This window comes from Heterocephalus glaber, unplaced genomic scaffold (assembly GCF_053883595.1).
Source record: "Heterocephalus glaber isolate CG9 unplaced genomic scaffold, H.glaber_assembly_v1.0 deba00000546, whole genome shotgun sequence".
NCBI lineage: Eukaryota > Metazoa > Chordata > Mammalia > Rodentia > Bathyergidae > Heterocephalus > Heterocephalus glaber.
Window position 1 is genome coordinate 6,057,695 of NW_028258147.1, and position 25,408 is coordinate 6,083,102.

The window sequence follows — 25,408 nt, forward strand, 5'->3', positions numbered from 1 at the left end:
ATGAATGCCCAAAGTAGGAAAGAACTGGACTCCATAAAACAGATTCAAACAGATATCCAGGAGATTAAAAATTATATTGAAAGTATATGCAGCAAAATCAACCAATGTGAGGATAAAATATCAGATCTAGAAGACAGGTTTGTGGATAGCAATCATCAAACAAAAGACTTCTTAAAAATAGCAAGAGATCATGAAAAATTAATCCAACAGTTGCTAGATAATGCAAAGAAGAATAATATAAGATTGATCAGAATCAATGAAAAAATCAAAAGATAGCACAAAGGACATAAAAAACCTGTTCACAGAAGTAATGGCAGAAAATTTACCAACATGAAAAAAGAATTTGACACACAGATAAATAAGGCATACAGAACTCAAATTAACCATGATCAGGAAAAAAAAACTACACCAATGTATATAATAGTCAAGATGCCAGAAATTCAACACAAGAACAGAATATTAAATGCTGTTAGAGGAAGAAAATGAGTCACCTATAAGGGAAAGGCCATCAGAATCACAGCAAACTTCTCAACCCAAACTCTTTTTTTAAAATTAATTTTATTTGTATATTTAAGGTATATAATATAATGACATTCATCATTGGAAATTTGCACCTTTACATAATCCATCTTGGTTCTTATTTCTTCCTCATTCCCTGCCTCCCTTCAATCCCTCCACTCCCCCATCTACAAAGACTTTGTTTCCATTTTTTCTTTTTCTCATATTAATTCCACTCCCTTCTTTCTTTTCCCCTACCCTTTCCACTTCCCCTTTCCCTTTGCACTTTTCTTCCTATTTCACATTCTCTATTATACCTTTTAGTCCTTATTTACACTTTAAGTTTCTCACGCTAGAGAAAATATTTGGTATTTATACGTGTGTCCTATTTATTTCACTTAGGAATATTGCCTCAATGTGCATCCATTTAGCTATAACTGTCTCTAGTTTCTTGTTATTTATGGCTAATACTCCATTTTATAAACAAAAAAACAAAAAAACACATTTTCTTTATCCAGTCTCCAGCTGATGGGCAATTGGATTGCTTCCAAGTTTTAGCTATCACAAATTGTGCTGCTATGAACCCAAACTCTTTTTTTTTTTCAGTTGTTAAGAGTCACATTTATTATAGAAAACTTCAGAAATCTGAAATAAAGCAAAAAAAAAATCCTACCTGTAGTCCAGAGGATATCCACAGTAAACATTTTGACATAATCTTTCTCTCTGTACATGTGAAAGTTTGGTGGAAAATACATGTCATGTGCCTGTTGAAAAAATAAATTTTTGTTTTCAGAAAAACTGAAAATTTGTTAATTTTACTTGAATTTTAAATCTCTGGCAGCACTGCTTTATTTTCTTCTAAACAGGAAGAAAGCCTATTTCATTTGCAAAGCTGCCTTTTTTTAGATTCCCCTTTATATAACATTAAGTAGCATAATACTTAAGATAAATCACTGTATTTGGGAGGACTAGGTAGAATATATCATCTAGGTTGGCACTTTAGATTTTGCTTTGTACTCTTCTGTGATTATTGGCTTTCTTAAGTGTTGATCTAGACCACTGCACTAATACTGTAGCTGTGAACCCCCACTACAGTTGCTCAAAACCTATATTGCTAGTTATGAACCCAAACTCTTGAGGGAGAGGTTGTACTGAAATGTTTCAAGCCCTAAAAAAATCAACCTCCAACCCACATTGGTGTACTCTGAAAAATTATCTTTCAAAATTGAGGGAGAAATTAGATACTTCCACAATAAAGGACACCTGAAGAAATTAATGAAAAATATTCCAGAAAAAGACAATGAAGACAACAATTCCATAAATCCCAATACAATGAATCTGCTGGTTAGGCAAGCATTTAAACAGAGGGGAAAGAAAGGAAACCAACAAGAGGAAAATAATATGACAAGGATAAGTCAATACATGTCAATTATAACTATCAATGTAAATGGTCTCAATTCACCAATCAAAAGAAACAGATTAGCAGAATGGATCAAGAAACAAGATCTAACAATATGATGCACATAAGACAGCTGGATCATATGGAATTTCTAATTTCAGTTCTTTGAGAAATCTCCATACTGATTTCCATAATGGTTGTACTAGTTTGTATTCCCATCAACAATGTAGGAGAGTTCCTTTCCCACCACAGCCATGATGGCAATTCTTATTGTTTGATTTCCTAATGATCGCCATTCTTCCTGGAGTAAGATGGAAACTTAGTGTTGTTTTTATTTGCATTTCTCTAATGGCCAGAGATGTTGAACATTTTTTCACATACTTGTTGATCATCTGTATTTCTTCCTCTGTGAAGTGTCTGTTCATTTCTCTTTCCCATTTCTTGAGAGGGTCTTTAATTTTAGGTGATTTTAATTTTTCTGAGTTCTTTGTATATTCTAATTATTAATTCTATGAGGAATAGGTGGCAAGTTTTTTCCATTCTGTAGGTTGTCTCTTCACTCTACAGATTGATTCTTTTGCTGTACAGAAGCTTTTTGGTCTGATATAATTTCATTTGTTGACTCTTGTTGCTATTTCTTGTTTGAGTGAGGTTCTATTTATGAAATCCTTTCCTGTACCTATGTCTTCAAATGTTGTGGGGTTTTTGCTTTTTTTGTCTTGTTTTGCTTTGTTTTGTTTTTGGTACCCTAGATCGAACTCAGGACCTTATCCTTTCAAGGCAGGCAGCGGAACCACTGAGTTAAATCCCTGGCCCTTCAAGTGTTTTATCTATTTTATCTTCCAGAAAGTCTAATATTTTTGTGTTAACATTTAGATGTTTGATCCATTTTTATTTTAATTTAGAATATTGTGAGAGATAAGGGCCTAGTTTCATTCTTCTGCAAAGACATAACCAGTTTTCCCAACACCATTTGTTGAATAGGCTATCCTTATTCCAACATATGCTTTTGGCCCCTGTGTCAAAGATCAAATAGTTGAATATGTCTGAGGAGGTATCTGTAACCTCAGTTCTGTTCCATTGAACATGTGTCTATTTTTGTTCCAGTACCATGCCATTTTTAATCACTATGGCTTTGTATTATAGGTTGAAGTCAATTACTGAGACGTGTTAGTTATTGCCTTCTTTATCTGTTGGTGTGTTGTTTCTTTTTCTTTTCCTCATGTTTTTTGTTGCTGTTTATTTATCCACTAACCTCACTAGTTTCCTATGTTTTTGTGTCCAACTCATTGCTTCTGCTGAGAATATTCTTGAGTATTTTCTTTAGAGCTGGTTTAGCACTTATTTATCTTCTGAGCTGGTCCTCTTCTCCACTACTTCTCCTCCTCCTCCTCCTCCTCCTCCTCCTCTTCCTCCTCTCCTTCTCCTCCTCCTCCTCCATCTCCGTCTGCTTCTCCTCCTCCTCCTTCTCCTTCTCCTTCTTCTTCTTCATGGAAATGTCTTACTTCTCCATCTATTTTGAAAGATAGTTGGTGGGTAAATTAATCTGGATTGGAAGTTGTCAGGAGAAATTCTACATAATTTTGGGGAAAAATCATTTCACAATTATGATTAGGCCTAGTTATCCTGCCTATAGGCCGGCTATGGCATGTTGAGACATAACTCCATTTTTGCCTCCAGTCACAGCTAAAACCTCAATGGTCCAGTGATACTGTGATGCTCCGGGACAGGATTACACCAGCTGAAGACATCCTGGGGAGGAACAAAATCTTCATCTACGTAGTTCCTCATAGTTCTAGGATTATCACCTATGCCACCCTGAGTCATCTGTTACATTTATTACTCCAGACTACAAAATAGAGGTGTGGCAAGATCAGGGTCTTTCATCTTTGCTGCCCAGAGCAGCATTGATCAGGCCCAAAGGTCAGCTTCTTCTCTAAGTCTCATTTCTGTCTTTATTAATTAATTCGCCTTGTGCTGTCATGGCTCACAGGAGACTAAGACTCAGTGTAAGAGTTCTAGTAATGTCCCCTTTCCCTGTTCCCTACAGGAAGTTACTTGCTCTTAGAACTTAAAATAACTCACTCAAAGCTCTTCTGCCCTTCAAGGTTTGTGCTGAGAAGTCAGCTGTGATTCTAACTGATTGATCTTTATGTGTGATTTTTTGTTTTTCTTTGGCTCCCTTTATTTTATTTATTTATTTATTTATTTTTGGTACCGGGGATCGAACTCAGGTCCTTGCGCTTGCACAGCAGGCGATGAAACCACTGAGCTAAATCCCTGGCCCGGGCTGCCTTTAAATTCTGGTTTTTGGGAGCCAGGGATATACCTCAGTGGTACCACCACCTGCCTTGTAAGCATAAGGTCCTGAGTTCAATCCCCTGTACCAAAAAAATAAATAAATAAAATAAAATTCTGGTTTTTGTTTGTTTTCTTTTGTTTTGTATTTTGCTGAATATATGTGAATTTAACAAGGATATGCCTTGGTGAGCTTCTCCTTTCATCAGAATTGCTTGGTGTACTATATTTCTATTTTAAACTCTTTTCTTATGTTTGGGAAATTTGCTTCCGTATATTCTATAAGCATTTCAGTGAACCCATCTGTGCTATCATCTAGTTTTTCTCTAACTCTAATTAACCTTTGGTTGGTCTTCTTGTTGTCATCTAGCAGTTGCTGGATAGTCTTTCTTGTTCTTTTTTTTTTTTGGCTCGAGTTCTTTATCATAATTCACTATTTTGTCCTCAGTATCACACACTGCCTTCTCATTGTGATTTCTTTTTTTTTTTTTTTTTTTTGAGAGTGGGTGAATCACTTTTAATGTTAGCATAGAAGTAAAAAAGACACAATTATTTAAATAACTGTATAAAATATATTAAAAGGTATACATCTAAATTACACTGTTAACAAAATGAGGGAGTAAAAGTGTAGATTTTTTGTGTACAGTTGAAGTTATTATTAGCTTAAAGTAAACTGTTACAAGATATTTTCTATTTTCAAAATAAATTTTATTTTATTTTATCCCATTTTCCCCTTCAATCCCCCTCCCCTCCCTATGTACAAAAGCTTTGTTTCTATTTTTTCCTTCTATTTTCACTTTTTTTCTTGTCCCTTCCTTCCTTTCTCCCTCCCTCCCTCCTCCCTTGTTCCCCTTCCCATTTGAACACTTTCTTCCCATTTCCCAACATCCCATTATACATCTCAGTCCTTATTTCCACATTCAGTTTCTCACACCAGAGAAGCAATGGAGTATTTAAACATGTGCATCTGATTTATTTCACTTAAGAGTATAGTCTCAAGGTCCATCCATTTAGTTATAAATGTCTGAAACTCATTCTTATTTATGGCAGAGTAGTACTCCATTGTATAAAAAAAACCAAAACTATATCTTCTTTATCCACTAGTCAGTTGATAGACATTTGGGCTGTTTCCAAGATTTAGCTACTACAAACTGCTGCTATAAACATGGGTGCACATATATTGCTGTGATATGATCTTTTTAATTCTTTCAGGAAGATACCAAGAAGAGGTCAAATGGAACTTCTAGTTTTTTGAGAAATCTCCACGCTGATTTCCATAGTGGTTGCACCAGTCTACACTCCCACCAGGAGTGGAGGAGGGTCATTTTTCCCCAGAGGCCCCCCAGCATTTGTTATTGGTTGATTTCTTTTTTCTTTTCTTTTTTTGGTACCGGTGATAGAACTCGGGTCCTTGCGCCTGCGCAGCAGGTGCCAAAACCACTGAGCTAAATCCCCGGCCCCTGGTTGATTTCTTGAGAGCAGCCATTCTTTCAGGAGTGAGATGAAATCTCAGCATTGTTTTAATTTGCATCTCTCAAATGGCCAGTGATGTTGAACATTTTTTCATATATTTATTTGCCATTTCTAATTCTTTATCTGAGAAGTGTCTTTTATTTCAGATGCCCATTTTTGCAATGGATCTTTAAATTTGAGGGATCTGAATTTTTTTTTTTACTTCTTTATATATTCTAGATAATAGTCCTTTATCTGAATAGCTAGTAAAAAAATTTTTCCCTTTCTGTGGGTTATCTCTTCACTCTGTTGGTGCTTTCACCTGCTGTGCAAAAGCTTTTTAATAAGATGAGGTCAAACACTGTGACTTCTGCAATGTATGACTTCTATATTGTTTTTTATTTTAGGCATTTTTGCTTGACATCTTTTCTATTCCATATCTTTGTTGATTCTGTCATTCAAATTTTGATCTGTTTTGGCTATCTCATCCAGTTTTTTATCTATTTCCCCAAAATTCACCACGGGCATATTGACTGTAATTGGTGTGAACTTTTGGTTCATTTCCTCTTTGAATTCATCTATTTTCTTCATCCTCTCTAAGAACTTTTCATAGATTTCTGCTACCTGGTATTTCTTTTTTTCTCCCTTTATGATCCCTTACTCTGCCTTAAGAGAGCTGGAGTGTGTTCAGAAAGCTATTTCCTTGTTTCCCATTCTCTTACATGTATCTGTGTATCTTACTTGTATCCTTTTTAAAAATTATATATGACCCCCTCTTTGTTTCTCTTCCCTTTTTTGTGGGGGAATGTTTCTGCAGGTTGGGGTCTAGAGAAGCGAGGAGAGTTTGTGGCTTATATGGAGATCTTTTAGGAGGATATTGCCTCCCTGTAAATAATTTTCAGCTTTGTACGTCCAGTTCTAGTTCAGTTTTAAATGATTTAAATGCCAAAAGAATTGCTTGTATTTATAACAGCATCCACAGATTCAGTGTTATAGCACTTCTATGTGGTAGTCCTTGTAGTTATTCTTTCCCCCTTTGTCTATTTTCTTTGCATATTATGACAGTTTATTATTTCTGGTTGCTCCTCAGTGAGGTAGGTGAGGTGGGGAGGGGAGAATAGGAGGTGGTTGGAGTAGATGTTTGAAGGGGAGAATAGTGGTGGATGAGAAGAAAAATTGATGAGGTTCTGATTTTGAGTACTTTTAGTTGAGTTGAAGGTTTAGTTTTGAGGGTTTTCGGAGGCTATTTTGTGGGAGCAAGGGCAAGATATGGGAGAAAGGGGGTTTATTTTGTGGTTAAGGAAAGCTATGTGGTTATCAGAACTTGTTTATTGGGAGGACAGTAAGATAAGTAAGATATGGAAGGGTCAAAGACTTAGGGCAGGGAGGATTGAGCTATTATACTAGTGAAGATAGGAGTGATTGTGAGACAGGTAAGTATGGGGAATTTTAAAACTTGGGAGAAGGAGTTTAAATTTATGGGTTTGGAAAAAGAATAAAGAAATATGTTAATAATATTGCTTCAAGGGTATGAGGAGAGGAAACTTGATAAAGAGCTGAGTTGAGAGAACCTAGACACCTGTCAAATCAGACAAATATACAAGAAAAACAACCTAGTAAACACATAAAATCATAAAAGAACATAGCATAACCCCACATAACTAAATAAACCAAGAAATATACAAAAATTTAAACCAATAAGATGTCCGATGGGAACACAGGTTAGATATTCCAATGAGACAATGCATCTATGATTCCCAAGTGGCTTCTTTGCCAGAAAGACTGAGTGCTCACACTCCAGGAACTCCTAAGATTCCTCCACTGCAATACTGAAGTAAACTCAAGACTCTGGACCTCTTTCTGGCTGGTTGCAGTATCCTTGAAAAGTCTGATCAAGTCCGAGTTCTTGGGTTAGGAACTCTTGCTGCCACTCTCCTTGGGTGTGATGGTGGATTTGGCAGGGAAGTTCACTGGCAAAAACTTGTTCACTGAGTCAGGATTTTTCCTATGGAATCTGTGATGGTTGATTGGTCATGTCAATAAATAATGTCCAACTAAATTGGCAGAGCCCTAGGGAGGATTGTTACCAAAATGCTATAAAAGGGAAACGAAGAAGAAGGAAGGATTGCTGCTGTTTCCTTCAGCTCCAGTTTTCGCTTTCTCCTTCGACATCATCTTCTTGCTTTCAGTGCAGACTCCAGCTTCCAAGCATCAATCCTTCAGCCTTCCAGCACAGGCCCTTCCGCCTCCTGATTTAGCTCCCTGACACTACAGGGAGCTCCAGAACTTGGACTGGATCCTTCAGATCCCCAGTGTGCAGACTCACCTTTTGCACTCTTCCACACCCAACTCTGTGGACAGCCATCGTAAGCCAATCTGTACATTCTTATGTATTTGTATACCCTGTGTTGTATCTGTTTCTTTAGTAAATACAGAATCAGTTCAACTATAGCAGTAACAGGCTAATCCATTGCAGTAGAACCTTTCCGGGCTAGTTGAGAAATAACATACCATAAGACCCTGTTTGGGGTCTCCACTCATCGTACAGAAGAAATCCACAGCTATAGTGCAAATATTATAATAACCCAAGTCTTGACCCACAGTTAGTGTACATGAAATGCAATGGCTGTGTCTCCCCTACTGGTGAAAAACAGCATTCAACAGTAACTTTATAGAATCAGTTATCTGAAGCCTTGGGGACTGGGAAATGCCAGAGGGAGGAAGAGAAGAGAAAAGGAATAAAAGGGAGAAAAATGTTAAGTTCTCTGCTCTGTGGTATAGGAAGGAGGAAATAGGAGGGGGGAAAGGGTCTTATTGCTGTTAAGGGGATGTTGTTATATATGTAGAAAGGGGTAACAGGGGAAACTCTATACAAAATTGGTAGTGGGAAAAGAGGATGGGAAAAAAGTTCTATGATTGATATAAATATTAGAGAAAAACTTTAAAGGAGGCAAGTGAAAAGGTAGAGAGGAGAGAAAAGCAAAATTGAAAATGAATAAAACACAGGAGAAAGAGGTCAGGAGAAGAGATATGGGTAAAAGTAGGAAGGGATATAAATGAACTAGAGAGAATACCCTTTCCCTCTATGAACTGTATTGGGTGGGGAGCAAGAGTAGCCAAAGCACACATACACAGACATGTTCATAAAAGAAAAAAAACTGTAAAGCTATGGGATAAAAGTGTGGGAGGAATGTACAGAAGGAGGAAAACAGCAAAGAGTAAAAAAAAATTAAAACAAAATAAAATAAAAATGTAATAAAATCAAATAAAGAGCAGTAAGAATTTTTTTTCTATTATTTTGGATATATGGCTCCTTTCCTCAGGCTCATATTAAAGATCAGAGCTCAAGGCAGGACTTGTCTTTATTCACCCTGGAAGTCTAAGGTGGCAGTCTGAGCCCAGAACAGTGAGTGGGGGGGAGATCTGCTTACAGTGAGAACACGGTGCCAATGTGAGCTTCCAGTCTTGTGCAACTCAGGCTGAAACAGGCTTCTGACCACAGGAGCCTGGCCTGTGAACCCCAGCCCTTCTGCTCAGTGGCTCTCTCAGTCTGCTCTCTAACTGCCGGCAGTTCCCCGTGACTGTCCTTCTCTCACTGTTCTGGGACCCAGGTTCAAACACCCAGCCCTTCTATACAACAGTGTCCCTGCCAGCCTCTGCTCTGCACGACTGTATCCTCGGGCGCTTGTACTGCAGTCACTCACCAATTGTTGACTCTGGAGAGCCACTCTGGAAGCAGTGTCTTACGTTCTTACTGCCATCTCCATCTGCATAAGATTGCCCTGGTTCCAGTGCAGGTCTCCATTCCTCCATCTCTGTCAGTTCCCCTGTGGTTCCCATGTACCCTCCACTCACTTCACTTCCTCTCCAAAGTGTTGTTTGTTTTCCAGACTCTAGACACTTTGTCCTGGAGAACCTGAGTTGCTGGCACTCACTGCTCAGCCATTTTTCCCTCCATAGCTAAATCTTGGAAACAGCCAACATATTTATCAATGGATGAACGGATAAAGAAAATGTGGTTTTTATATACAATGGAGTATTATGCTACCATAAAGAAGGATAAAATTGAGACATTTTTAGGTAAATGGATGCACCTTGAGAACATAATTTTAAGTGAAATAAATTGGACACACGTGTTTAAATATCACATTGTTTCTCTTGTATGAGAAACCAAAAGGGTAAATAAGGACCCAAATGGATGATGGATATTGGGAAGTGGGATGAAAATGTTCAAATGGGAAAAAGAACAGGGAGGGGAGGAAAAAAAGAGAACAGAAGGGGAAAAATGGAAACAAAGCTTTTGTAAATGGGGAGGGGAAGAAGGGTTGAAGGAAGGGGAGTGGAATAAAGGGGAAAAAAGATATATTATATACAAGTTCATACTCCGTATGATGAATGTAACCATTATATATATAGAGAGAGAGAGAGAGAGATAGATAGAGATAGAGATATATATATCTCAATACCGAGGACCCCAACTGAGAGTCTCAATCTCCTGCTAGGCAATATAACACAAGATGAAAGGAAAGACACAGAAACAAGACTTAAACAGAAAGCGGGGAACTGGGATGGGCCATGCCAAGCATGTGTCAAGGACCCCAAGCATCCAGGACTACCAGTATTTATTGATTACACAGGCATGGGTAAGAATAGGGTAGGGGGATACTTATGGCATCCTGTGATATCAGCTGACACAGGCAAGGCTTGTAGAAAGGAGAGGCATTCTTCCAAAAGGAGCAGGACAGACAAAGATAGGTTGTGGTTAACTACTAAGTTACTGAAACGAGAGAGGTAGCTCTAGGAATGGAATGTGGTCTGGAACCATAAAGTCCTCAGACACAGTTATCTCACTTAGGAGCCCTGCAGCTTCACAGATCAGGACTTAGATCTCCTGGGCAGCCATTGACAAGGAAACTATTCTAGCCTGTGGCATATCTGACATGCTCCTATGAGTCACGTAGGCTTCTGTCTGGCTCTGAGTGCAATGTGGCCAATTATAAGGAAAGAATGCCTCCTCCTTATTACAGCCTGCTCTAAGCCTGGCCAGGGGGGTCTGCCACATATCAAATTGTACCAATAAAATTAATTTCAAAAAGATAACAGCCAGCCATCACCAGTATTTGCAGCCCTGGTTTCCTGAGCCATCTCCTACCCCACTGGTTCTGTACCTCACTCATTCATCCAGTCCCAACCTACCTGCCCATGCTTCTGCTTTGCATCTTACCATGTCTTTGTCTCTCTTTTTTTTTTTTTTGGTTCGATGCAATTCTCTTCTTGGCTTGAGTATTCTCCCACCTATTTTTAGCCTCTGTGTGCTTGCTTTGGCAGCACATACACTAAAAATATTTTTAGCCTCTGTTTTTAGTTCATTGTTTTCACAGCTTTCCTCATTAATTCTTTCATATTAATGAGGTTAATGGTCCCACCCATACTGAACCAACCTTAATTTCTTCGCTCTGTAGACAGCCATCTCCTGCCCCCTGGCTATGGTCTCTTCTAGCCCCATGAATGAAACCAGAAAAAGTAACAGCTTTTGATATAAATGATTTGTTAATAGTGTCATTGGTGCATATTCTAGATCTGTTATCTGGGAAATAGTCATTGTCTTCCTTTTCCAAAAGACCCTGGTGAAGTTTTATTTGCTTGGGGATCATTAATGACTGTGTGGGAAGTGATGATTAACTTACCTGGAAATCAATATCTTCATCTTCAGAGAATAATGATTAAGATCACTATAATTAAGACCCTGAATTCTGAAGCCAGATGTCCTGGGTCTAAATCCTGCCTGTGCAATTTTCTACTATATTTTGAACTTGGTCCTTTTGTATGTTTGTTGGGGGAGTGCTACATAGATAAAGAAAATTAAGCTTTTTATCATATCAAACTGGAAATACAGTATTAACATTATTCATTTATTAGTCAATAATCATCATTATTGTGGATATTGGCCCCTGCCTCAATTCATCTGTTTCCCCAGATCCTCCCCTTTCATTCATGAATCCTCTTGTGTATTGTTTCAACTACATTATTTGTCTACCATATGGTCTATCACTGTGCTACAAAGATGACAAATCCTGGATTCTATGTTTAAGGATGGATATATAGATATATGCAGATATATAGATATAAATATAGATAGATAGATAACAGAGACATGCAATCAATACATTGATCAAAATATTAAAGCCACTGGAAGAATTTCCAGGGCACACTGGCACATAAGGGAAGTCATGGTGAGTTCTGCCTGGGGGAACCAGAGGAGACAGACAGAGAGGGACAAGGAGTAGGGAAAGTCACTGTGGAAAAGGCTGGTGCTTGAGCTGAATCTTAAGGTACCCTGCTTCCCACCTGTGCCTTCAGAGCCAATCCAAGACCATCTCCATAAAATAAAGACTCCACAAATGGTCTCAGAAACATCATCCACATCCTAGATTCAAGTGGCCTAGTGAATGATTTGGGTTCTCACATTGCTGCCAAGTTCTCACTATCACCATCAGTTAAGGAATCTGTCTTGTCAGGAACGACTCCTGTGCCCAGAGTCACAGCTCTCTGGTCTCTATGCCTGTCCTGTTCCTGCCCTGACCCCCACCAAAGGCTCAGTTCATAGAATTAGGCGGTATTCTTGACTATATACCACACCCAAATCCTTCCTTAAGACTTAAAGTATTTTTGAACTCTAACCCCATGGCCTTAGTCCCTGCCTTATTATAGTATTTTGCTCTTGCCAGCCCCTTCCTCTGGGACCTGGGTTTTACTTTATATGCCAGCTGGGGTTCCTGCCATCCAAATGGAGAATGATCTCCAGAATGGCCACACATTTATCTAGGCCCACTTAAATTCCTCGCAGCAAGGGTCCCATATAATGGAAAACTTGGCCCCAACCATATCTGAATGCCAGCCAGTTTGTGATCAAAGTTCTTTGACCACCTTTTATTTTATTATGTTTTGGTTTTTCTTCCTTTTTTTTGGTTTTGTTTTGTTGTTGTTGTTGTTGTTGTTGCTGTTGTTTTGGTACTGGGGATTGAACTTGGGTCCTTGCACTTGCGCAGCAGGTGGCGAAACCACTGAGCTAAATCCCTGGCCCACCTTCCTTTTTTTTGGTGCTGGGGATCGAACCTGGGTCCTTGCGCTTGCGCAGCAGGTGGCGAAACCACTGAGCTAAATCCCTGGCCCACCTTCCTTTTTTTTGGTACTGGGGATTGAACTTGGGTCCTTGCACTTGCGCAGCAGGTGGCAGAATCACTGAGCTAAATCCCCGGCCCTGTTTTGTTTTGTTTTTTGAGACAGTGCCTCACTGTGAAGTTCAGGGGAGCCTTGTACTCACTAGTAGCCTGAACTGACCTTGAACTTGCAGCAATCTTCCTACCTCAGCTTCCCAAGGGATGCGATTATAGATAGACATGCACTACCACACTTGGCTTGACTAAATTTTTTTTTGGACCAAATTTTAATCAGAATCCTCTGAGCCATCTTCTAGGCCTCAACTGTACTGAATGCTTCTTCTTCTTCTTCTTCTTTTTTTTTAAATAAGATGATATTTATTGATAGGAAAGCTCCTGAGAGCCAGGAGGGGTCCCAAGTGGGTAGCCAAAGACCCCACTTTACAGAGAAGTTTTACAGGGTGAAACCCACATGGGTACAACGTGGGCCACAGCTATGAACATCCAATAAAGTTACAAGTATAGCCACTTAGGTAATGGTGGTTCAATTGGGAAGCAAGTCACGTAGCAAGTGTACAAGGACTTTCAGTAAGGGTGGGAGTCAGGGATATTTCCTGGAGAGGCTGGGTTAAGATCTTGACCCCCCAGCCAGGTGACTGATACCTATTTAGAATATCAATCACTGCTATTTATCTCCAGGGGAAGCACAAGGGTGTGCAGTTTCTCTCCTTTTACAATTCTGGCCTTCAGTGAATGTGCCTTGGGCCACGGCTGTCCTCCGTGGGGAAGGCCCAGCCCTGTATAACTGGCTGTAATATTTATAACTTAGCTATCTACAATACCAGGAGCACCCAGCAAATCCCCTTGGCTTTGGTTGGTCTGTCCCTTTCTGTGCGTACAGTCAGGAAGTCTAATTGATGTGGTGCTGTCGTGTTCTGAATGCTTCTAAGAACTAAGTTTAGCAAGAGTCCCCCAACCTTTGATACCTGAAAATCCTTGCTATCTGATCTACTCTGTCATCTCCCACCTTTGTTGTAAAAGTCTTTGACCTGCCTTTAGCAAGAGTCTTGTTAGTCAATTTAGCAGGAATTTATTCCTACTTTTAGTAATTTTCCATCCCCCTTCTCATCCTCCTCTTTGGCTATAAATCTCCACTTGTCTTTGTTGTATTAGGAGTTGAGCTCAACTTATCTCCCCTATTGACCTTCATTACAACAGTCTTCAAAGAAGTCTTCTTTACCATTTTAACAAGTATCAGAAAATATTTTTCTTTAGTATTTTCCATGCCTCTGAGACAAGAACTGTGGACAGTCTATGGTCCAGCTGTCCTTTTGGGTCATGCTGCCTCCACTGCTTGTAAGAGTCAGGTCTTATTCTAGGCCCTTAAACCCCTCTTCAATAGTCCCATGTAGGACATAGGTAGCAACATAGCTCTGGTAGAATCACCTGAAATTATAACCCTAGTTCATTCAAATAATCAAATTCAGTCAAACAATCAAATCGTATGAATAAACATAAATAATTTCTAGGACTGGGGATTTAGCTCAGTGGTTCTGCTGCCTGCCTCGCAAGCACAAGGTCCCAAGTTCTATCCCCAGTACCAAAAAAACCAAAACAAAACCCATAAATGATTTCTCAACATAAAGATGTTCTCATAGAACTCTCTCATTGAATTATAGACTTAAATAAAATACATACACTCAAGACCTGATGTAGCTGTCCTGTGCTCTTTTGAGTAAAAAAAAAAAATCATAATGGATCCAGAGCTTCAGTGTTCCCATGGTGCCATGCACATATTCACTGGCCTTTTTTGGAACAAAGAATTGTCTGAAATTTTACCTCTTGGATTCCAAGTATGTTTTTGTTAGTAGAGAGATTTTATTATGAAAGTCTCCTCACCTAGGACTCTGGTGATTTTTCATATTTTATTCATCTCTTCCATTTGGCTTCAAATAAGGTAAAGGCTCGACAAAATTCAAATTTTACTGAACTTTGTGTTGATCTCAGGTATGGAACTTTCCTCTTGAGTACCTTCTTTTGTGGGAACCCTTCCAGAAGCTCTTTGTAGGAAATGACGTGTCAACCATTCATTGGTTCTCATGGCTTTGCAGTGGAGGCAAGACTTTTCTCGGGCTTGGTGACTTCCCAGAGTCTGGTGCCTCTGAGCTACTTTTCTCTTCTGAATGCTGACTGGTGAGGGGTGGTATTCACTTTCACTCTCCTTCCACGAAGAGGCTCCCGAGTTGGATTCTTCACTGTCACCCTCGGTGGTTTCACTGTCTTGAATCTGATTCGCCTTGTGGCCTTCAAAATGGCACCTGACCAAAGCTACTTCTGAGTCAGTGATGGGGGCAAGTTGACTCTGCTTTTGTTTCTTCATCACTTGTGAAGAGTCCCAGCAACCACCTTTGCTTTGCCGCTGATAGGAATTTTCTCTGCTTGCTAACCAACAAAGGAAATCAACAAGTTAGGTTCACTGTTTGTTACTAGAATTATACATCACCCATGAAGCCTGACACAAGTGGGCTCACTCTTACTGATTGGTTGTCAAGTCATTTGCAAATACCAGACACTGACTACATTTCTGGTATCATACTCCAATCTCGTAAAGGCCAGAAGGGTCAGGCAGTCAGAAGGATCAGATAGATGCTTGACATATCAGATGTTTGTTTGTTTGTTTGTTTGTTTGTTTGTTGAGACAGGGTCTCTCTATGTAGTACAAAAGCTGGGCTTGAACTCACTATATAGCCAAGGCTGGCTCCAAACTTGCAGTGATCCTCTTACCTAGCCTCCCAAGTGCTGGGATGACAGGCGTGAGCCACCACACACAATTTAACTTTTGAAATTTTGTGACACTAAAATATAAACTCAAAGAGAAAGACCTCCAAACTTTTCCAAAGAAGGGACTTTTTTTTCCTTTGCCTTGAGGTCTCAAAAATTCAAGGGCATACATGAATGTGATTTGAGTAGCAATCCTAAGAAGGATTTTTTTTTTCTTTAAGCAATGGTATGTTGGAGTTGGCTCAGACAAACTCAGAAGAACTGATCAATTTTCAGGAATTTTGTGAGATGTTTAAAACAGTAATAACTAAAATTTAGCCAGGTTTGGTGGAGGATGCCTGTAATCCCAGCACTCAAGAGGCTGAGGCAGGAGGACTGCTGCCAGTTTGATAGAGGTGAGTTCAAGGCCAGCCTGAACTACACAGTGAGATGCTGTCTCAAAAAACAAAAACAAACAAGAAAAAGTGATAGTGAATATGTCATGCCTCTAACTACTACATTGTGAATAGCCCCCCAAAATGAAAGATACTCTTCCAGTACTATAAAGCTATTATCTCTTTCTGCAAAGACAACCAAGTTAAGTTCTAACATACATCTTCTGTTTCACTGTCATCTTATTCCTCAACTTTAAGGAAGATAACATTTGTGCTGGAACTACATCTTTTCATCAGATGCAGACATGGGATGGCTGAGGGTGTGAGGGCCTGCCAAAACTCAAGGAGAACATCTTGTGTGTCTCAGCTGTCTACGTGGAATTTATCATAAGGAGTACTGTAAGGTCCTGGGACTCAGCTGTGGCTCTGCTGCCTGCCTCACAAGCACAAGGTCCCAAGTTCCATCCCAGGTACCAAAAGAAAGAAAAAAGATTTTGGGCAGGGGATTTAGCTCAGTGGTGCCACCACCTGCCTTGAAAGCGCTAGGTCCTGAGTTCAATCCCCGGTACAAAAAAAGAGTACTGCATATTTTATTACTTATAAATTCTGTGATATATATCCTTTATGTCACTAAAAACATTTTTTTTGTTTTGTTTTGTTTTGGTACCAGGGATCAAACTTGGGTCCTTGAGCTTGCGAGGCAGGTGGCGGAACCACTGAGCTAAATCCTTGGCCCACTAAAAACATTATTTTATTTTATTTATTTTTGGGGGGGTACCGGGGATCAAACTCGGTTCTTGCGCTTGCAAGGCAAGCGGTAGAACCACTGAGCTAAATCCCTGACCCCATAAAAACATTTTTTAAAAAAAAAATTTTTTTCAAGATAAGGTCTTGCTATGAAGTTCAGGCTGGATTTGAACTCACTACTTAGCTCAGGTTGCCCTCAAATTGGTTGTAATACTACTGACTCTGCCTCCTGCATGCTGGAATTACAGGAATGTGCCACCATGCCCAGTGCATATATCAGTAATTTAAAAAATAAATACATGTATCCATACAAATATTTTGAAGAGTCAAATGTTAAACATTCACCAGCACAGTGTACTTTATAAGTTATTTTTAAAAGATATTGGGCCGGGGATTTAGCTCAGTGGTTCTGCCACTTGCCTCGCAAGCACAAGGACCCGAGTTTGATCCCCAGTACCAAAAAAAAAAAAAAAGTTATCAAGTGATACATACATAACCATGCTTATAGCAGCACAATTCATTAATAGCTAAAACAGATGAAAGGATAAAGAAAATGTGATATTTACACACAATGGAGTACTACTCTGCCATGAAGAAGGATAAATCTGAGACATTTTTAGGAAAATGGATGCAACTTGAGACTACAATGTTAAGTAAAATATATCAGACATACAAGCTTAAATATTTCATGGTTTCTCTTTTATGAGAAATTCAGTGTATAAAAAATTAAAGAGCAAAATAAAAGATAGATAATGGGAAATAGGAAGATAGATATTTTGTAAATGGGAAAAGGACAAAGAGGGAAGGGGGGGGACAAGGGAGAGGAAGTAAAAAGAATTAAGATGTGTTATGTACATGACCACAAGAATGTGATCATTATGAACTGTAAGTAGTACTAATAAAAATTTTAAAATAAATAGCATGTCAGAACAAAAAAAGATGTCATATGCAGTTCATTCTCTTTAATAGCACCAAAAATGAAAACGTGTGAAGGGAATGTGCTGAGGAATGGCAGGCAAGCCTGGGCTCTATAACTCAGCTTGTGGTGCTCTCCAGAAGCAGCTCCCTTCTGCACTGGGAAGGAGAGAAACGAGGGCTCACACTGGGCCTCACTGCTGGGCAGAGGCCTCCCAGCACACCTGGCTTCCCCACTGCTGCCTGCTGTCCACACTCAGCACATCGTTCTCTCGTCAAACCCCATCCCAAGCATGGATGGCTCTCACCTTTACTCACTGATGCACTCGTCCCAATGTCTCCATCCAGTTTATTCTCAGATATCTGTTTCAGAAATGTCAGTTAGTAAGTGTGGCCTCAGTTTGTTTTCCATTTATATTTACTTGTTATGGAGCAGTATTGCTTGAGGCCTTTTGATAATGACTAATTTAAACATTCAGTGCTGTTATAGATAAGTACTTGCTATCTAGATAAGTTCCTGTGTTGCTGAGATCCTGCTTCTGTCTGTTCAGGAGACCATACTTTGATAGCAGAATCTCCCAAACTCTTGAACCAAGCAAAAGGGCACAAAGGCAAGAGGGGAAATAATATTGATGAAGAGTTATAGGTTATAAAGTTTTCCTGTACCCATTTCCATACAAGGAGTTTTTATTTAAAAGCAGATTTGAGCCTGAAGTGATGGCACACACCAATACCAGTACCCTCGGAAGTTGAGGCACAAAGATTGCAAGTTTGAGCCCAGTGTGGACAATTTAACAAATGAGTGAGTTGCTGTCTCAAAATGAAAACTAAAAAAGAACTGGAGATGTAGCTCAATGCAAAGGCCCTGGGTTCAATTTCCACTGCCACACACAGACACACACAAAAAAAAATAGAAAAAGAGAGAAAAAATAGATTTGACAGTACACACATTAGTTTACAAAAAATTTTAAGACCATTTTATCAGCCCATGCTGTTGATGGTTCTTTTTTTTTTTCTTTTTTTTCTTGGTTGCAGGGGCAGGGGGCAGGGATCAAACTCAGGTCCTTGTGCTTTTGAGGCAGGCAGCAGAACCACTGAGCTAAATCACCCAGTGTTGATGGTTCTTGGGCTGGGGATTTAGCTCAGTGGTTCCACCGCCTGCCTCACAAGCGCAAAGTCCTGAGTTCAATCCCCAGTACAAAACAAAAAGAATCACCAATGTTGATGGTTCTTTAAATAAGATGTCTGATATGGGACATCTATATATACAGAGCTCTTTACTGGAATTAATAGACTTATTATCTCCTTACTCTTTCAGATATTTTCCTCCAAATGCTGTCCACACTCAGCACATCGTTCTCTCATCAAACTGCATCCCAAGCATGGATGGCTTCAGAAATCAGAAGAAATAGATTTCCTTGAATAGATCCAATTTCAAACATTCTGCCCAATGCTCCATTAGTATATTTGTCCCATTTTTCAAATTAATATCCCTCTTTGATGCTGAAAATGATTGTGCCAAAAGATACAAATATAAGGCAACTCTTTCAGACTGTATCAAAAAGTTTAGAAATATTCATTAATACCTTTGACCTATAATTCTTTCTCTGGGAATCTGTCATCAGAAATAATACCCACACACACAAAGACAAAGTTTGTATACAGAAATAGTCATCAGTATAATTAGGATGATATAAAACCCAAAAGTCCAAAACTTAAAATAGACCATATTTAAAGCTAATTATGACAATCACATAAGATATAGCTAAAAAAAATTATAATAAAAGTAGGCTATAACATAAGGAAGTATGTTCCAATATTGAGCTAAAAATGAAGATGCAAAATTTTTTTTTAGTTTTATTTTTTTATTAGCACCAGGGATCGAACTTGGGTTCTTGTGCTTGCACAGCAGGCAGCGAAACCACTGAGCTAAATCCCTGGCCCAAAGATGCAAATTTGTATATAACAGTATGATCATGAGTTAGCTAAAAATATTTTAAAAAGACTTTAAGGAATACATGTATACAAGTGGTCCAATGGTTGGCTTTACACTGTGAAACAGTGACTTTTTCCCTTCTATTTATTTCAATTGTCTACAATTAGGAAAAATGAATTCATATAGACGGTCAAATTTCCTTTGGGTTGAAAAGTAGCATTGGATATTTGTAACACCAATCCAAGATCCTTGGCCCATTGCTTTATTTGTATCTCTAATGAGAAACTATTTTACTTTTTGGATTATAATAACCATTTTTTGAAAATCTTACAGTTGAAGTCCTCTTTTAAAATCTTTTGTTGTTGTTGTTGTTGTTGTTGTTATCTTGGTGGTAGTGGTTGTTTGACACTGGGTCTCTATGCAGTTCAGGCTGGCCTTGAACTCACTCACTATGTAGTTCAGATTGGCCTTGAACTCACAGTGATCCTCCTGCCTCAGCCTCCTGAGTACAGAAGGATTGCCACGAGTTAGAGGCCAGCCTGAATTACAGACTGAGATCCTGTCACAAAAACAGAAAGATATCTTTTTTGTCTCCATCCCAAAAGATCTTTTTTAAAAAAATGTTTTGAGCCTCCGTAGATAGGAAGTTTAGGAACCTAAAAGTTATACTTGTTTATTTCTACATCATTAGGAGGGCTTTTTGTTTCATTTTGTGTGTTTTTCTATAATCTCCACATTTTCTGTAATGCGTACTTTTGTAATGAAGGGGAAAGATGTTTAATAAATTTTATTTTATTTTATCCCATTCCCTCCCTCAAGTTGCTCCCCTCTGTGTACAAAAACTTTGTTTCCATTTTTTCCTTCTATTTTCATTTTTTTTCTTGTCCCTTCCTTGAGGCAAAGGTGTTTTAAAACACTTATTGGGCTTATATCATTTCCACAGAAAGCTTCCTTATTTGATGTCAAGTCAAAAAAAACCCCATAAAATCAAAAGAAAGATTTTGCATTAAGTTAAGTGGAATCATATGAATTGTGGTTACGAAAAGCATTTTATAAGCTGTCTCTGTGTGTGACTTAGTGAGTGAAAACAGCAGCCATCCCTGCCGGAGGGGCTGGGCAGAAAATGTGGGCTGTGCTCTGTCTCCCTACCAGGACTCAACTCTGCGATCTTACCAAGCCACTTAACACCTCTCAGCTCCATTTCCACACAAGCAAAATACAGATTTTGGACTAACACTGCCCAGAAAAATAATAGCACAGCAATCTGAAGAAATATTAAACAAATCTATAAACTAAACAGAGTATTTGTGGTCTCTGAAAGCAAAAGGATAAATGCATCTTCAAAAGTGGCAAATCCAGAGGAAAGCAGCCCACTTCATGTTGGAGGATAATTACCACCACATTTCCATTGTGCTTCCACCATTACCTCAAGGTTTGTAAATAAAGGCTCATAATTTAACAGAAAAAATGAAGAAGTTCAAAGAGAAGGAAAAATTCCATCCTCTTTGACTAACTCTCCTATAGTTCTCAGATTTCCAATCTGGGACCCTTCAGAAGAAGCAGTCCAACCAATTGTAGCTGCCACAAGGGTACAAAATGAAAGAGGAAACCCCTAAAATAATTAAGGTTTTAATCAGCACTGAATAGATTTAATTCAACATTTAAAACTGTGCTTTGAAGTTAACAAATAACATGACAGGAAATCTAGGTCTATTCCCCCTTCATCATTCTGTCACTAACCACTTGTGTGACAGGACAAGTCACTTAATTTCCTTGGGCTTTATCAAACTTAACAATTTAACAAAACCTTATGAATTTAACAAAAGTTGCTGGGTGTGGTAGCACATGCCTCAGGAGGCTGAGGCAAGAGGATGTCATGAGTTCAAGGGCAATCTGGGCTACATAGTGAGTTCAAGGCCATCCTGAACTACACAGCAAGACTGTCTCAAAAAAAAAAAAAAGCAAATAATATCTTACTTGCCTACAGAGGGCTGGACCAATGGTGCTCAGGACCTGATGACCATAAAGAGTTGACCCAAGCAAGAGAGCAAGGGAACAGCTTAGACCTCTGAAGTAGTCTTCATAATAAAATGGCCAGTGAGCAATTTCAATTTTTCCTTAATTTTCTAAAGTAGCTTTTCTTGCCAGGCCAGACTTCAATATACTCAGCTAGGAAGTCTAAGATACATATGGCTGGAGATTTACCTCTGGTTCTGCCGCCTACCTCTCAAGCGCAAGGTCCCAAGCTCGATCCCCAGTACCAAAAAATAAAAAAGAACTTTCATCTAAATGCTTCTTAAGGTAAACACTTCTCCAAAAGGAGATTTAGAATAGTGGTAGTTTATATGTATCTTACTTTTTTTTTTTGGTACCGGGGATCAAACTCGGGACCTTGGGCTTGAGAGGTAGCCAGCAGAACCACTGAGCTAAATCTCCTAGATGAAAACTTGTGGCTCAGAGGGGCAGGGGGTTTTTGGTGATTATAACGGAGCCCAGCTGACAAAGACACAACACACCTTCTCCTCTCCGCCCAGAGCTGATATAGCACTCAGTCTAGCCGACCCTTGCCAATCCAGACCTCTGGCTATACTGTGAAATGATGGTGGCTTGATTAATAATCACCAACCTGGTATTAATGGCCAGCAAGGATTCCATGTCAGCAATATATGTTGGGGGACTGCTGTCCTATAAAATGGGCTATATCATTCCCATGATGTCATTTTCTTCTGCTAATAGGTAATCAAAAATGGTGATTCTATGCTGGGTGTGATGGCTCACACCTGCCACCACGCCTGTAATTCCAGCACTTTGGAGGCTGAGGCAGGAAGATTGTCGTGAGTTCAATGCCAGCCTGAACTATATAGTGAGACCCTGTCTCAAAAAAAAAAAACCCAAAAAAACAGAGAATGGTGACTTCAGTTCTGTTTATCATATCCTCTGCAGAAAGAATGTATTGCCTTACTCTAAAAACCCCAAATCCTACAATATGTGTCCTTTTGATAATGACAAACTTTTGTAACTTTCATTAGCATTATATGGCTACAAAGGAGGTTAGAAGTCCTTAACCTGTAGAAAATTTTATCCCTGGATCATATGGCATATGAACAATTTGCAAACAACCTAAATGTCTCAAAATTGCAGCGTTTTTATTGTGCAAGCATAAGACTAAAAAATTAAGCAATCATTAAAAATGCGACTGAGTGACTATAACTTTGGTGAAGTGTTTACAATATATTATTAAGCTTAAAAAGCAGGTATGAAAATATATGCAATATAATGCCAACCATGTAAAAGCAAAGATGGAGAGACAGATATACTGGGATAGAAAAGAAGGAGCTGGGGATTTAGCTCAGTGGTTCTGCTGCCTGCCTTGCAAGCACAAGGATCCGAGTTTGACCCCTGGTACCAAAACAAAACAAAAAAAACTTTTAAAGAATAGTTTCATGAACAAAGTCAAGTGAATTTATTTAGTGAAAAAATCCCCTAGTATATACTAATATATATATTTTGGTACCGGGGATCGAACTTGGGTCCTTGCGCAGCCGGCCCTCTAATATATTATTTAAAATGAAAAAAGATATCCTACCCAGACAGAAGCCCGACAGAGGAACACCAGGACTGATAAAATGATAAAGTACCAAAGCAGGAAGCTCCCAATCACCCAGCAAGAGTCATCCTTCTGGCATTCATAATCTTGAATTGGGTTATAATGACTTAAAGGTACAGGGGGAGGATCCACCTCCCAAAATAAGGACAAAAGGGCTCCCATGATGGCTTCTTGCTTAGAAAAGAAAACATGCTCAAAGGTGAATGGGAACTATTTCACTCTGTAACATACAACAGCTTCCATGGCAACTGATTATGACATATACTTAAGTAACCGTTACCGGAACTGACTTCTTGGATTTCCAAGATTTGGGAAGATTTCTCCAAATTACTTCTATAAAACTTTATGGTATCTTTCCTCCATGCCTCAATATCATTCATTCTGTTTCAATCCTTTTTTTTCTGGTAGTCAGGGCCTCACACATGGTAGGCAAGGGCTTTATCATTGAGCTACAACCCCAGCCCTACTTCAATCTATTTTTCCCATAAAGTTGTACATATGCCACATGAAAACATGAGATCAGGTGGCTACTTGTAAACTAAAGAGACAGGTCTCAGAAAAAGCTAACCCTGGTGACAATGATGTGTTAGTCTTGGGCTCCCAGCCTCCCACATTGTGAAAAAATAAATATCTGTTGTTTAGAATACCCTGTCTGTGGTTTGTGGGGGGAGATGCACCTCATAGTCTGTGATATTTTGTTATGTGGCCTTAATATATAACAGCAAATGTCTATCAAATTTGTTTAGTAGTATTCTTTTTTATTTTATTATTTATTTATGCATTTCTTTACTTATTGTGGTACTGTGGATTGAACCCAGGACCTTCACACTGAGCTCCCAGTCCTTTTTAAATTTTTTATTTTGAGACATTGTCTTGCTAAATTGTCCTGGCTGGGCTGATACAATCCTCCTTCCTCAGCCCCCCAGAATGCTGGGATTACAGGTATGTGCCATCATGCCTGATCAGTAGTGTTCTTTCTTTAAGCCCTGAATAAATACACAATAGCTCATAGGGTACATTAGGAAAATATGTATGGGTGTCTTAGTTACTCTCTCTTTGTTGGGACAAAATACTCAACACTTACAACTTAAGAAAGGAAAGGTTTATTTTAGCTCACAGTTTGTAGAGGTTTCAGTCCATAGTCAGTTGGCTCCATGGCAGGGCGGCATGGCAGAGAGGTATGGTGGAGGAGAAATAGTCCATGGCATGGCAGGCAGAAAGCAGAGAGAGATCAAGGAGGAGGAAGGATATATACTGTTCTAGGCCATGCCCACAGTGACCCATCTCCTCCCATCAGGCTTCACCGGGCTACAAAATCAGTATAATCCACTGCTGAGTACCATACCCCCATGAGTTAATCACCTCCTCAAAGTCCCACCAATGAGCGCATGAAACTTTGGGGTGACATCTAAATACAATACATAACAATGGGCCTGTTGCTGAATTACATCAAATGTATACAATTTTTTCTTATGAAAGAGTCAGATATGGGGTAGGTGAGAACCTGACATTTTAATTTTGATTTGTACACTGAATTGAATCCTTTCGGTTTGTTCGAAAAATTTTCAAGTTAGTTCATCTTTAAATATACAACTAAAGCCAAACAACATTGCTGCTAAGGCAATATAAAACTGATAAAAAGCTCACTTAATCTGTTAGATCTTTAAGAACTTACCATACCTGCAGATTTATGTATGCAATACAACAATGAAAATTTCCCTTTTTCCTATTTAACCTTGGGCTCAATTTAGGAAAAAATTAGTCATTGAACATAAGTGATGCAACAATCCATTGGTCTACTGTGAAATGGCTTAATTTACTATGGAGCACACTTCTCCATATTTGGAATGAGTCCCTGCGCTGGCGGGTGGTCATTGGCCCCCTCTACCTCAGGCTGCCATCAACACCTCCAGGAAACTCATAGGGACCCGGGCTGAGCTGGCTGCATCTTCCAGGGGCTCGCTGTATCCACCTCACTTATTCTCTATGGCACCTGAGAGTCTACACGGGCTGAGTTCTTGGTCCTGTACCCAGGAAGCCAGTGTGCCTGCCTCAGTGGCACACTGCAGGTGCATTTGTTAAATAAAACCAAACAACTCCCTGATAAAACCTTTCCTCAAAATTGGAAGTCCTGCTGGGCATGGTGGGGTGGCACACGCTGGGAAGCAGAGGCAGGAGGAGCTTTCAAATTTGGCAACTTACTAAGACCTTATCCAAAGTAAAATTTAAAGGGCTGGAGAT

The 25,408-nt window shown here is 39.2% G+C and overlaps 1 protein-coding gene across 2 annotated transcripts; it reads right to left on the minus strand.

Annotated features, from left to right (window-relative positions):
• Positions 1–1,168: 1,168 nt before the first annotated feature.
• On the minus strand, positions 1,169–24,822 carry Ssmem1 (serine rich single-pass membrane protein 1). Of its 2 annotated transcripts, XR_015448690.1 has the most exons (4): positions 23,147–24,822; positions 17,933–17,987; positions 14,707–15,249; positions 1,169–1,262 (listed from the first exon to the last, which is right to left on the minus strand). XR_015448690.1 is itself a non-coding variant. In XM_004856334.3 (3 exons), the coding sequence occupies exons 1-3, from the start codon at positions 23,327–23,329 to the stop codon at positions 14,783–14,785; spliced, it is 705 nt and encodes a 234-aa protein (XP_004856391.1). In that variant the 5' UTR covers positions 23,330–24,822; the 3' UTR covers positions 12,563–14,782. The 2 variants fall into 2 exon arrangements, 1 of the variants encoding a protein (XP_004856391.1); XM_004856334.3 differs by lacking the exon at positions 1,169–1,262 and having other exon boundaries at positions 12,563–15,249.
• Between the last annotated feature and the right edge of the window lie 586 nt (positions 24,823–25,408).

What these genes read in the sequence shown, in the direction of transcription:
- Ssmem1 (XM_004856334.3), bottom strand. Translation starts at nt 23,329, where the DNA reads ATGGGAGCCCTTTTGTCCTTATTTTGGGAGGTGGATCCTCCCCCTGTA. An exon ending in TCTGTCGGGCTTCTGTCTGG is followed by an intron (nt 17,988 to 23,146) that starts GTAGGATATCTT and finishes TTTCTGAAACAG; the next exon opens with ATATCTGAGAATAAACTGGA. An exon ending in GAGTGCATCAGTGAGTAAAG is followed by an intron (nt 15,250 to 17,932) that starts GTGAGAGCCATC and finishes TTTGTTGGTTAG; the next exon opens with CAAGCAGAGAAAATTCCTAT.